At 40.4% G+C, this 14,921-nt stretch overlaps 1 protein-coding gene across 1 annotated transcript in view; it reads left to right on the forward strand.

Annotated features, from left to right (window-relative positions):
• Positions 1-2,489: 2,489 nt before the first annotated feature.
• LOC126481370 (dnaJ homolog subfamily C member 22) overlaps positions 2,490-14,921 on the forward strand; it is a 67,084-nt gene continuing 54,652 nt past the window's right edge. Inside the window, exons 1-2 of the mRNA XM_050105080.1 lie at positions 2,490-2,864; positions 3,473-3,620. Coding sequence (XP_049961037.1) covers positions 2,625-2,864; positions 3,473-3,620 — 388 coding nt within the window. The 5' untranslated portion in view covers positions 2,490-2,624. The remainder of the gene's footprint in view (positions 2,865-3,472; positions 3,621-14,921) is intronic.

Genomic DNA, 14,921 nt, shown 5'->3' on the forward strand with positions numbered 1-14,921 from the left:
ACATCACTGAGAAAGACATTTACCGGCAAAATACAAACCTTAGCGAGTCCATAAAGTTACAGATACCTACACATATTTTTCAGGAAGTTTCATAACAGCAAAAACTTCCAGTGTGTAACTTGTATTTACTTTCAAAGACTGGAAGTCACGTTAAGGTTTCTGGCCGCAGGGGAAACATTCCAGTCCTTGATCTTTGCAACAAGAATGGCAAAAAATACATTTTTTATATTAAATGAATCGTCTTTTAAGATAATGCTTCTGTTAAATGAATAAGAAAGACACAGAGTCTTTTAGAAAACAAAAGATGAGAAAAAAATATTTCGAAGGAAATGCGGCCGATCCCGCTACGTTTAACTTCACTACTGTGGGCCGAGCACATTACGCTACCTGCTGCGCTACAAATTCGACTTACTAAATTACCGTATATGGTATACACTCCGTAAAGACTGTAACTACAAATGTCACTATTTGATATTTAGTGTACAAATTGTAGCAAACAGGCGCGCGATTGATATATCATTGTGATGTATCATTGAAACTTTCGTATAAAACAGATTTTCACAGTAAAAACATCAACTACTGGAAGTCTTTTCTCAGGCCAGCTGATATCTAGTTTCCCGTCATTTTATTATAACAAATCGCAACTAAAACGACACGCTTTCGAGAGATCTTCAGCTTATATTGATACCACTAACTCTGTGAGAAAGAAAACCCAGTAATTACGATGTTTATCGCCATACAATATGAAGGGGGGGGGGGGTTACTCTATTCTGTTTGTGACGCAAAACGATATCACATCTCACTGGTCACGTTCCTCTCCACGAGGCAAAAATCTGACACACGAGATTCTTTATTTCACGCTCGGCAGTGTAGTGGAACATGGAATCCCATGCTGTGACGTCACCAGCTCCTCGTCTAAGTGCGTTGTCAGGTCCCATGAGAGGGCGGCTTTAAAGATATTTATGTTTTTCTGGTAGCCTGACACTGAACACGTTTCGTCTAGTCTTGGCCTATCGTAGACACATAACGGAAAGCGCTGACACTGCGGCGGCTGCTGACGTGTAATTTAGCGATTGGTTACTGGCAATCATCAGTACATTTGCCACGTGACGAAACCACAATACCTCCTCCACGGAATTCCCCGGTACACGTTGCCAACCCTTAAAAATGTAATCACTTGCAAGGGCGTGAACTTGTGAAATCTTACGTACCGCTAAAGTTGTTTTTGCAGTAAATCCAGCAGAATATGAGGTGTCATGCCTACCTGTTGGGAACTGTGCTGCAGCCAACTTTTATTTTCATCATTTCCAATGGGATTTTCCGTCCCTTTGTCATAGAGATCAGTGGAGACTGAACATTATTGGTCCATCTGTACGTGCGTTGTTGGAAGGAACTGTTCGCCTTCTGAAACGAATGATACGATCTAACTTAGCAAACACGGAAAATCTGAATCGCGATGGAACTAGGGGGACGTAAGCATCAACTTGTCCCGGATACAAATCTACTGTATTAAACTCTAACCGTACAATGTATTATATTTTGATTAATAAAGAGAGAGAAGGAAAGAATTCAATTTAAAAATAGGTTCTGTATGTTAGTAGAGTTAGTTATTCCTCGTCTTAAATACTTTCATAGTTGGGCGCATTTGTTCCTTTACGGTTACAGAGGATTTCAGCATTTGAGGCCCGTCGAATTTCTCTCACAGCGTCGCAACATCACCCTGTTGACGAGGGAAAACAATACAGTATGTCCTGCTAAGGCTTAACTTGTGGCATAGATTTTATGTCCCGTTCGAAGTTCCATAAAGTTACTAGGTTTCCGAGGTTTAACTGGAAGACTAGTCCAGTATTAAAATGGTTCAAATAGCTCTGAGCACTATGGGACTTAACTTCTGAGGTCATCAGTCCCCTAGAACTTAGAACTACTTAAACCTAAGTAACCTAAGGACATCACACACATCCATGCCCGAGGCAGGATTCGAACCTGCGCCGTAGCGGTCGCGCAGTTCCAGACTGTAGCGCATAGAACCCTCCGACCACACCGTCCGGCTGTTCGGTATTAGCGAGGGGGAAAAAAAGAAAAGGAAACGCTTATTATCAATCATATCAATGTTCGCAATTTAAATGACATCATAGATTACCTGATATTTACACATAAAATCTTACTTTATGGCATCTGACGAAATAGTAGTTCACGTAAGGAGTCTGAGGAGTTTACCCAGCTTTCGAAATTTCCTCCAAGCTTCTCGATCAGCAGAAACAATACCCAAGCGGAACAGAACATACCAATCACTCAAGTATGAAATCACGAAAACAATTTGAAAAGCAGCTATGACATATCTCCGAGTCAATTGTGTATTGCTCGTTATAAAAAAACATTGTATGTACGTAAGAACTGATTTTATCTTGTAACTTGTAAATATTACATCGATGAACAAAATTATTTAAGTCACCTGACAGTTGCGTTCATTCCACAGACGTTGGCAGCCGTGGGCCATGTGGCGTAAGGCCGGAGTACCGTAAGCGCGACCGGTGAATGTGTGTCAACGAAACAGTTGTGAATGCTGTGGGTTTTGTAAGAGTAGGTAACCTATTTTATTTTCGCGACCAACGAGAAGAGAAGAAATGGCGAAGAAGAGTGTGTTTTTAACATATCTATTATGGTTAGTTGGTGGTGTCTTTGGTTTGCATCACTTGTACTTAGGAAGAGATTTACAGGCTTTTCTGTGGTGTTGTACCCTCGGTGGATATGTTGGATGTGGTTGGCTGCGAGATATATTTTTTATCCCGGAATATGTGGCAGATGCAAATGAAGATGAGAAGTTTATGGAAAAGTACGTCGAAAAAATCAGGAAACATAATACAGTAAGTATTCAGTGTTTCATTAAATACTGTGCTTGCTAATTAAGCATTATATCTATTGATGTTTTCATTACATCATTTATTGTGATAAAGTTAAATGCTCTAGATAGCAACGACGAACAGTAATAGACATTTGTTACCTTCAGTTGCGTAATAAAGAACTTCTAATATATGCATTTTTGCGCTGATAGCTGCAGATGATTTGTGGGGACATAGCGTATTAACAATGGTTGACGAACTTGTCAAATGTTTGTCAATACCTTTTTTTTCAGGGTGTCATAAGATCTTTTCGGCAAAATAGTTACATATCATTGGCCTTTGAGCACGGAAGTGCTCTGACAATGTAAACTTGTCACCTAACGTTCCCAACAATAGAACATATGCTGTCAGAAGCTACTCAATGTATTAAATTTTTTGTATTGTTTAATTTTTTATTTCAGTAGCTCTATCAGTAAGAAAACAGATCAAATAAATTGGGACACTCAAGTGACATGTCTGTCTGCGTTGCTGTATTCTATGATTGGAAAAGCCCAATGGGGAGGGTATGAAAGAAACTAACTTTTTGAAAATTAAATCTTCGTGCAATATACTTATGACTTGCCCAATTTCAGCCTCCATTCTCACTGACGAGGTACACAGGAATGATAATTGTGGCCTACGTATTTACCTCTGTTTTGATGTTAGCCATACCAGCAGAAGAAGTTGGTGGTATTGACTGGAACTGGTTGGTTGTCTTCGTGCCTCTTGCATGTGCCTTAGGTGAGAAATAATTTAAAATACCTACCTGAGCATCATTTAATGAGTGTTCCAAAATGAAGTGTGCTATAAACATTTTATCTTTCTGTCTCAAAGAAATAAATGTGCTCTAACAAATAACAAACATAATGATGGAATTTGTGTTTCATTGATAAGTGAAACATTTGTGAATAATGTTCCTTTTAAATACAGAATTGTATGATGACCATATGCTACGGACATTTAATTTATTTGGATACAGTGTATCAGTTCAGTCTCGTGGCCTGCTCTGCATGAAGTATTTAATCACTGGATTTCTGAGTCCAACTGTCTGGATCTTAATGGAAATATTACATGAACTTTTTCTAAACCAAACTCAACAATAAAGCAGTCCATTTCACAATAATTTTGCTTGTGTGGCAGCTTTAACTGATTTGTTCTGTAATTCAGTACTTTTCATGTATTGTTATTTTTCTGGATTTACCTTTGTATGAGCTAAGGGCGAAAGCAAGAATAATAGAAACACACATTATTCATAAGTTACGGAGTTACCTGTCCACACAAGTTACTGAGATACTGAATAGCTGCAGAGGAGGAGAGGGTCTGGAGCGCAGCATTAGGGTCATAAACAGTTAGTCTGAGAGGCCTTGTGAAAGATGCACTCAAAAAACTCAAAGTTATAACTTAAGTAATTTACAGGGCACTGATGGTTCAGAGAAGGACACCTACTTAATGAATAAAATGACAATCAGTGGGAGCACAATGGACATCCATTGATAGCAGAGAAGTTTTTGTCATATATCTAGCTTTCACATGTCAAGTATCAAAACTACTGAATTTAAGAAGTTGTTTCTCTGTTAGGAGAAAGATACTGATAGGGATAAAAACTACAGTAACATGTAACTAGAGGATGCTAGTAAAACATTTGTTCTGAGGCATAAATTGTAAGACACCAAAGCTAAACAAGATTAAGATACCAAATTCAAGATTTTAATTCTGGAATACTACAGGTTTGGAAGTTCAGTCTTAGCAATCGCAGTCACTTTTCCTCCTGTGATATTGAGTCGTGACTGTTGCAGCAAGATTTGATTTTGATTTTTTTGTGTTTGATCCTGTTGATTACATATGTACACAAGTTGTACTGGTAATATCTACATCTACACAAATACTCAATAAGCCACCGTACAGTGCGTATTGGAGAGTACCCTGTACCACTACTTTGTCATTTCCTTTCCTGTTCACTCGTGTTTAGAGCAACGGGAAAAATGACTGTCGGTATGCCTCCAAACGAGCACTAATTTCTTGTATCTTATCTTCATGGTCCTTATGAGCAATGTGTGTTGGCGGCAGTAGAATCATTCGGCAGTCAGCTTCAAATGCCAGTTCCCTAAATTTTCTCATTAGTGTTTCACGAAAAGAATGTCACCTTCCATACAGGGATTCCCATTCGAATTCCCGAAGCATCTCCATAACATGTTTTGTTCAAACCTATCGGTAACAAATCTAGCAGCTCGCATCTGAATTGCTTCGATGTCTTCCTTCAATCTGACCTGGTACGGACCCGAAAAACTCAAGCAGTGCTCAAGAATAAGTCGCGCCAGTGTCCTATATGCAGTCTTCTATAGTGAAATAATACAAAACTATGTGAGCATTTTATGTATCGTACAAATACTTATTTTTGATAAATGATTGATTGTGGACAATATTACAGCCCACATTCTACTGGTAAAAGTTCGATTGAATGCTTAAAGTAGCAGAATGAATGGAAGTACACACTTCTATCCCTGTGCCACAAATAAATAATGAAATTTGCATTTTGTCATTATGATTTAAATTAAAATACAAAATTTTTATCTTCATCACATAAGTCAAATGAATACTTAATAGTGTAGAATGAATGGTAGTACACATTTTGACCTCTAGTAGAAATAACTTGACATTTTATCACTATAATTTGTTATAAGTACACAATTCTGTCTTCATGACGCAAGTAAAAAAAAATTTTTGCTATTTTTACTCACAAGGATGCCTTTTTACTCTAGGAGTTCATTCATTTTATAATACATTTCTTCTCTGAGTAAGGTTTTTAGTTTAGTGCTTGGAGCAACTCGTTATGTGCTGCCTGCTTCTGTCTTCTGAAGAAGAAACTGTCTAAACATTCTGAGTACTAGGAATTCAAAATTTATTTGTTGGTCTATGTGTTAACTGCTCATGGTTTTTATTGTATTTGGTTAGTATATGCTCGCTAGTTAACTCGCATCGTGTTTCTGTTGATTTATGACTGTTCTCAGTGTGATAGATTGCCAACAACACTTTTTGCTATTATGAAATAATGAGAAGCTGGGGGGGGGGGGGGGGGGGGGGGGGGGGAGAGACCACACACACACACACACACACACACACACACACACACACACACACACAAACGGATAGCTCAAAGGCTATAAATTGAATTATTTGGGTAATCTGCATTGGTGATGTAGGCTACATGGTTGGGTTGAAATGTGGTAACTTGTCTTTTTGGAGACTGGAGCATTAGTTTGTTCAGTTATTCATTTGTCAAGTTTCATAGATTCCATCAAGGAGAGCCTTCATAAATGTGAGCAGAATGAGGTATACATTTTCAAAAGACACAGAAATTAGTAAAGCTGGCATTTATTTGCATTAGCAATAAATTACCACTACACTGCTTAATGCTGTTCATATCTATGTCAGCTATAATCAAGTAAATTACAAAGAAAGTAGGTAGGCCCTACTTTCAAAAAAGTTTCTGGCTCTTCTGTTAAACTAATTATCTCCTATTGTAGTGTAATTTTTCCATGATTGTTGGCATTCTTAAAGGAAATGGCATCTTACATCTATAAATACATGCTATTAAAAACAGTGTCACATACTCATACAGGAGATAGTAGTGATCAAAACTAGAAGAAAAATTTCTATAACAATGTGTGTGGAAACCAGTACTTTATTGAGATAAGGGCCTGTACATCCTGTCCTTCCCCGTCGTGTCTGTTACATTAAGGTAGACACTGTAGGCAGTGCTGCTTGTGGTTAATATGCTTCCTGACTCATCCTTCAGCCCTCCTTTGCAGCAAATCGTGTACTAATTCAAATACATGTGGCCATATGCAGAGTGTGATGCATGCATCTGCAACATGTGTATGCAGTGTCTGCACAATAACCATTGCCAGTGTGTCAGGATGTACACAAATGCCTTGAAATGTCCCCATAGTCAGATATCCCTGGATTGAGGTACGTTGAACAGAGAGGCCATTGGACACCTTCAACTAATCCATCACTTATGAAATATTTCAGTGAGGTGACGTCACATGAACTGTATAAAATATGGTGGTGCTCCTGTCACGCATAAACCAGTCATTGTCTTCTTGCAAGAGTAATTGTCTCCAATAGCACTGGTATTTCATCACACAATGTAGTGCAATAGTAAGGTGGCTACCCACTACAAATTTCTCATCGCAAGTAGAGTGGCCAGATGCAACATGTATTGGTTTCCGGGCATGCAGTTGTAGGAATTTTTTGCCAAAGTGTCGCATTTCATGCTGATGTTGGCAGTCCATAGGCATTGGTTGTAGTCAGTTGGCTGATTGTGTACAGAAGCCAATGACTGTCACTGAATTTAATAATTTATTTTGCCTCTAGTCACGAATTGATTACATTTATTTTTGGGTAATTTCTAAGAGTAGGTGCGCATCAAAGTTGCAGACCCACTGCGGGCGATATATTTCGAACGTTTGACTCTGTCAAGTTTCAAAGTGGGAAATACTACGTACGTACAAGCTCTATTGTATTTGCCTTCTACAAATATGCAACATGCCTAGATGTCTTGTTATTGAACATCACACTGTACATCGAGAACCAGTCATTACATGGGTTTAGCAGTTCTATTTCATTAATGGAAATTCAGTGGGGGAGTTACTGGTAGAAGGTGGCAACATGCTTAGATGTTTATCAGACATCGTGACAAATGTTTTCAAGGAACACATAAATGTAATTACTGATGGTTTCAGTCGCAGTAATTCAACCTGTACACTTAGGTTCCTGCATAACCGCATATATGTATATCATGATTCATTAGTAGGAAATAGGAATTGTAGCTTTCCCCTTCCACTTCCATTAATTAAATAAAACTGTTACACCCACTTAGTGACTGGTTCTTGATTTATGCCTTGATATTCAATACCATATAGTATCTTTCTGTTTTGGACATGTTCATCTTTTGTTGAGTGTCTTGTCAACATCTCTGGAGGCAACTATTTGATATGTATCAAAATGGGTCAGCTACTTCAATGTGCACAGATTCTTGGAAATTACCTATTTTTGGTATGGAGAAAGTGAGAATTACTTTTACTGAACTTTTAATATTGGTTACCGTTTTCATATTCCTTCACATGGCTGGCAAATTCCAGATGAGCCAACAGACCGACCTGTAATAAAGCGTGAGGCCTAGGTTTGCTTGGAATGTTGTAATTTGCTTATGAGATGACAAAGCCAGTGAATCTCAACATGAAAGTAAAAGATTGCCATAGTAGATTGATGAGTATTGTAGCTTGTGGTATATGGTTGTCATTGCAATAACTGATGTTTTATTTTGATGTTACCAAAAATTCAAATGAGTAAATTCTAACCTAATTAGCAAAGTACCAGCTAACTTCATTTACAAATCATAGGAAATCTCATTGCTGTCTACATCTGACTCATAGTTCGTCATGTTGACTTTGGCCAATGCTACCTTCTGTATAAAAAAAATAAAAATAAATAAAAAAAAGACTGTGCATAAAGCTCTGTTTATGATTCATTGTGTGTTGTGGAGCTTTACAACAAACCCCACTACCTGCCACATAGCTCCAGAATTTTGTATTCCTTAATTCTAGATACACAGATAATTTGTTGAACGAGTGGCTAATTGGTATGTTTTTAATTTTGTTTGAACTGTTTGAGATTCCCAGTTTCTTGCTGTTGGTAGGATGGCTAGTGTACACCATAGTTCAGCTGAAGCTGATTTTTGTTGCCAGCAACAAAAACAATCAAGGAGAAAATATGTAACTGAGTGTAAGGATTCGGAAGATGTCAAAAAGGCTTTTTCATGATGTAGAATCATCTACTTCATGTGGTATTTTTTCTACTTATGTCTTCTGAACAAACACTTGATTAACTTTATGTACACTACTCCAGAAGATCATTCCATGAATGGAGTTCAGACGTACGTAATATGCCAACACCATTGTTATTGGCTCAAGACAATCAGAGGTGCTTAATAAGCAGAATATGATGAATTCGGATTCTTAATTAGTGTAGCTATGTGTCGACTTCATTTTAAATAATTGCCCCACAAGAACCAAAGGAATTGCGGAGTATTTCACCAATTCTATGCCCATTGAGGTCTCCTGGTGCTAGCAGGTTATTTTTGCTCGTTGAAGTTGCATAACACCTGAATTGTTAGCAGAACTGGCCTATAAATGGTTAATATCTGTTACCCGAGTTATGTTTATGTCGACAAACATAGTTTTTCAGCTATCCTTTTAAAATCACTGGAAAATTAAATGGATGAATTAACATGCCCTCCCTCCCTCAAATTGTAAACTTTGCAGCTGTGGGTTGACTTCCATGTTTCGACAATACCGATAGCAGTGCCATAAGTACAAGAACATCAGAGAACTATCTGTAGAGAGGCCAGATATATAGTTCCTGAAGAGAGGCAGCAGCCTTTTTAGTCCAGTCAAATGGTGATATCAGGAGGAAAAATTTGTAGAAATTTTTAATAAGTTTCCTTTATATTTTCAAGTATGCTGAATCCAAATTTTCGAAGTCTCCTCAAAATTTTGGCCTGGAAATGGATCAGAAACAGAAGAAAAACAAAAAATGGGCCTTTTTTTGTTTGTAACTCTGTAATGATTCAGTTTTTGGCAGAGTTGATTATGAAAATAAAGAGGATAAAATTTCCCACAAACTAGGTATAGTGACCATTTTCATCAGACCAACCATACGACATGTAGCACATGTTGAAGTTAGCGTAATTTTGCGTGCCACCCCCAAACCGAACTTCACATCCCTCAGTATGCTATGATGTTCATTTAAAGAGCAATATGACAGCTTCAGTCACACCTTCAGTTCCAAGGTGTTCAAATAACTTATGTAAAGACATAATAATATTTCTTTATTTGGCATTTGGTAATAATAATAATCATCTTTATATTGTTAACATAATCACTTTAAACAAATTACATAGAAGTTAGTACTAAAAATAGGTTAATTTCAGTTCATACCTCAAAATAGGAAAATAATTATTTACCTACTAAAACTATAAATAGTTATAATACATTAGAGTTGAAATCAAAGTGTAGTGCTTCTTACAATTATGAGGTCATGAGATTTCACAACAGGAAATTATAACAATGATAATGTGAAACACAGCTTGCCTTTGGCTATAACCATCCTCATTTCAGTCACCTGTTTCTTCTCTACTTCCAGTATGGGATATGTTAAGTGTTGTGAATTGAGGTGCCTGACATTCTCACAAACCGTATTGCATTTGATGCAGAGCTTCAAGCAGTGGAGGCCTGTTGTTCGGAAGCTACAGGAGCAGCCACGACACCCTGTTTTGCATTTGCCTGCAATATGGGTCAGAATAACACTGGGTCCTGGCAGCTAAAGTATAGTGACTGGAATCCAGCAATCCTTAAACATCATCCTACCCCATTCCGGAGACTTTTACTTCTGCCCAGCCACTGTTGTACCTGGTACACTGGACTCACATTTGGGAGAACGACTGTTCAAACCCACATCCTGCGTTTGTGACTTAGGTTTTCAGTGATTTAAGGAAATCACTTCAGGCAACTGCTGGGAGGTTCCTTTGATTAAAGGCATAACTGATTTCCTTCCCCATCTTTTCCTAATCTGAGCTTGTGCTCCGTCTCTAATGACCTCATTGTTGATGAGACGTTAAACACTGATCTCCCCTTCTCCCTGTTGTACATAGTGGTACACTGAGAGAATATGCTGGCAAGCCGCATCCTCAGTTGGTGGCAGAGAAGCAATGTTGGTGCTATTTTGAATGTCTATTTGATGTAGCTTCTGTATCTGAGGTGGTTTAGAGACTCTCCACTTACACCACCACACACTTTGATGAGGGATCGTTTACCACACTCCACTATGGCTTCCTTGTCTGCTTCCATACCTTTAAATATACCTGTTACAATTCAGGGTTTTTCTTCAATGTAGTGATACATTTCACTTCACCCGGATTGTAAACAGCAGAGTAGTGTCACAGCCAGTGACTGCATTCAAAAACAAGATATTCTCTCAAGCAGGCTGGCCAATTCCCGTGTGCTGCCATGTTTGATGCATACTGTGCATGGAACAATGGTGCTATCCAGAATTGGCACTGAAGCAACTGTGGTGCACCACTGTCATAGATGACAGACGAACGGCAGTTGCGGAGATGTGTACGGCTTAATAGACATTCAAATGTTGCTCAGATGAACCAAAGGACTACCAACAGTGTCTCCTTAATGACAGTTCAGCTAACATTGCTTTGTACGGGCCTCTGCATCAAGCACATGGTTCAAGCACTGATGCTGACTGCTTTTCATCAGCAGAAAAGGCTGGAATTAGCATGCCAAGTGGATGTCCACTGAGTGGCGGCAGGTTGTGTTCTCAGATGAATCACGTTTTATGCTCAATTGGACAGATGGCCATTGGCGTGTAGGGCATGAAATGTCTGAAAGTGAACACACTGCAAGAATCATTGGGGCATTATTGTCTGTGAAATGTTTTCATGTCATTCCGTGGGTGATCTAACCATACTGGAAGGTACAGTGGATCAACACAGGTATGCATCTATCCTTGGGGACCATGCTGTTTGTTTTTCCACCGCATGATATCTACCAGCAGGACAACACAACATGTCAAATAGCTCACAGTTTATGTATGTGGTTCGAAAAGCATCAGGATGAGTTTTCCTGGCCACCAAACTCCCCGTATTTAAACCCAACCAAGAGTCTGTGGGATGACCTCAATTGGGCTGTTCACAACATGTGTCCTAACTGAGAAACGCAGCGTAGCTGGCCTTGCCACTGGAGTCAGCCTGGCTCTATATCGTTGTCAGTACCTTCTAAAACCTCATTGACTCTCTCTTCCAGCACATCTTGCACTGGCCTGTGCTGCAAAAGGTTATCAGGTGTCTGACAGTCACATTAATGTGACCGGACAGTGTACATTACTTTGTTGATTGAGGCCTTTGAGAATGATAAAAAGGCCTACAACTATGATAGTTGAATGTGTAGGGGTCATAGATCTTGCAGTGTTGATAATCTGGATATCAGCATTGTCCATAACTTGTTTGGAAGCTATACCTGCTTTGGCCAATTTGTCCATTAAATTGATACTAAGTGGTCCTTACGCTTTGAATTAGCAAGAAATTTTTCCTGAGTGACAGTTCTTACTATCATTTCATTGAAGATTATTTCTGCAGATCTGTGTTCATAGGTCTTCCTCGCTCACTAGTTCTTTATGCTTGTGCTCAACTTACACAAACAACTCGATGCAACAGGTATCTCTCCCATCAGGAGAGCGAGTCAGTACCATCTGACACAGCTTACCCCTGACCACTGCAATTATCAGCTACCAACCAGACACAATAACATAGTGACATTTCTGGAGCACAGAATTCGGTAATGGCTGTGCAGTTAAGCACGGTAAGGTGTGGAGCGAAGGTCTTGAGACAACCCATCTCCTTAAAATTGAAATCGTTAATCTTCCAACATGCACCACTATAATGATGATGGTAATAATGGCACATAGAAAAAGTATTTAAAAGTTTAGAAAATTCATATTTGCTGATACAGCAATTTCTGGGGAGGTAAATTGAAGAAGACTGCACCAGGTAAGAGAGCTAGGAAATCGGGAAGATCTAGTTAGAAAGGAGAGTGTAATGGGGCAACGAGTATGTGCAGGGACAAAGTTAGACATTACTGTTGGTTCAGTAGATATGCCGTTAACTGTCTTAAGAAACTAGAGATGTTATTCAGTTCGCTGAAGTGATGATGGATTCTAGTTCCTGCTACTGGAAAGGACTTCAAGACAATGGCTGAGTGTTAGAGTGGGACAGAAAGGAATTTGCATTGATGAGAACAACTGTTTCTACTATGTTGATCAGACAAAACCATTAAGGTCAAGGAGAGACAAGAGCAACACTATGTCATAAGACAATAGAGGACTCAGAGTGTATGGAAATCTTTGTGCCTGTCTTCATGCAGTCAATATAGCTGTGCATGTGGTAGTTAACTTTGAACAGTGCTGATATCTCAAACACAGGCGTTCATAACCAATTCCAGGTGCCATGAGTTTTCCTGAGAAAGACGTTGCAGGATAACATAACTGTAATCAATTACTGGCAGTATAAGCATTTCTGCAATTATCTTTTTTCAGGTCAAGAAGAAAGAGCTTTTTATATTTTGTTAGGGCGCAGAAAAATGCTGATGCCTTCTTGCACATTGCAGCTATTTGCTCCAATTTAGATTTTCATCTGTTACTACTCTATTTTGAAAAGACAGTTGCAAGTGCTGTATTTTTGTGTTTCTTCAGTTTCTGAATTTGAAGTGTTCTTATGTCTGAAATGCTGTGTATAGGTTCAGATTGTGATGATCATGATGATGATGATGATGATGATGATGATGATGATGATTTTTTTGTTGGGTGCTCAACTGTGTGGTCGTCAGTGCTCATACAAAGTCACAATTTTTACCCAGTCAATTTTTTTACCCAGTCCAGTTGAGCCACTGTCACGAATGACGATGACGAGGAGGAGGAGGAGACCCAGTCCCCGGGCAGAGAAAATCCCCAACCCATCTGGGAATTGAACCTGGGACCCTGTGATCCAGAAGCAGCAACACAAGCCACTAGACCAAGAGCTGCAGATGGTTCAGATTGTGAAATTAATTGCTCTCAAGTTGTGAACTGCTGCTTCTTGAAATACTACTCAGACGATCAAATAGTGTTATAACCTGTAATCACCAATAATTGCGTGGCTATTCAAACACACTCACTTAGAAACAATAGCTCGTTACATGATAACATCTCTTATTTGACTGCCGTGCTGTGACATGCGGCCGGCGCCGTTCGTAGCTAGGTGGCGCTCCCGCACTCAGCCGAGTTGCGGAGTGCCTCTATTGCCGTTTGCGCGTACTGTCGTGGCGGCACTGTTAGATGTCGTGGCACTGTCACATCACTTTTCCCCCCTTGGAAGGGGGGGGGGGGGGGGGAACCCACTCACTTCCTTGGAGACATGGACAGTGCGGAGACATCCATGGCCTCTGGTGAGGCCCCGAGAAGATCCCGCGGAGATCCTTCCAGGACGGAAGCTCGTGCGTGGAACTTGCCTCCTGGACGAGATGATGGGTGAAAACTCCGGAGCAACATCTATAGGTGTCGTGGACCTGGGGGTGTGCTCAAGCGAGATGGGTCCCGGAGAAGGCGGCGTCGCGACTGGGGCCGGTTCCGGCTTACTCGGAAGCGGTAGTGACGTTGGCTGCATCAACATGTACGGTAGATCAGCAGCAGCGACAGGACTGGCTTCTCGGGCTGGTGGAGGCGAAGGAAGGGGCGGTGGCACCGGCGTGGCCACCACTCGTGGGTGCATCTGGTCGTAGTGGTGAACAACCATGCCGTCGTCCGTACGTATTTCACAAAGCCGGCGCCCGTGAAGAGCCTTGACCACCCCTGGAATCCATTGAGGGTGAGATCCATACCCTCATGCCCACATGTCGGTGGCCACCGAGTATTTTTCCGCACTAGGGGACACAGCACAAGGCTTGGCAGGGTGAAGCAGGTGCAGTAGAGTGCGCGGTTGGCGGCCATGCAAGAGTTCAGCAGGGCTGCGATCACCCAGGGGCGTGAAGCGATAAGAACTCAGAAATTGCAGCAGAGCGTCATCTGTGGAAAAGTCACTAAGGAATTTTTTCATCTGGCTTTTGAAAGTGCGGACAAGGCGCTCGACCTCCCCATTCGATTGCGGATGGAAGGGCGGTGCTGTAACATGATGAATCCATTGTCCAGTACAAAAATCACGGAAGGCATGCGAAGAGAACTGAGGGCCATTGTCCGTGACGATCGTGGATGGAAGACCTTCTAGCGCAAAGATTTTGGACAAAGCCAGCGTCGTCACCGCAGTGGTGGGCGACAGACATCGAACAACAAACGGAAACTTTGAGTACCGAGGAAGGGGCCGGCAAAGTCAGCGTGCACCCGTTCCTATGGCTGCGCCGGATCAGGCCACATAGAGGGCATTGTACGAGGTGCAGCCAGATG

Source organism: Schistocerca serialis, chromosome 5, assembly GCF_023864345.2.
Source record: "Schistocerca serialis cubense isolate TAMUIC-IGC-003099 chromosome 5, iqSchSeri2.2, whole genome shotgun sequence".
Taxonomy (NCBI): domain Eukaryota; kingdom Metazoa; phylum Arthropoda; class Insecta; order Orthoptera; family Acrididae; genus Schistocerca; species Schistocerca serialis.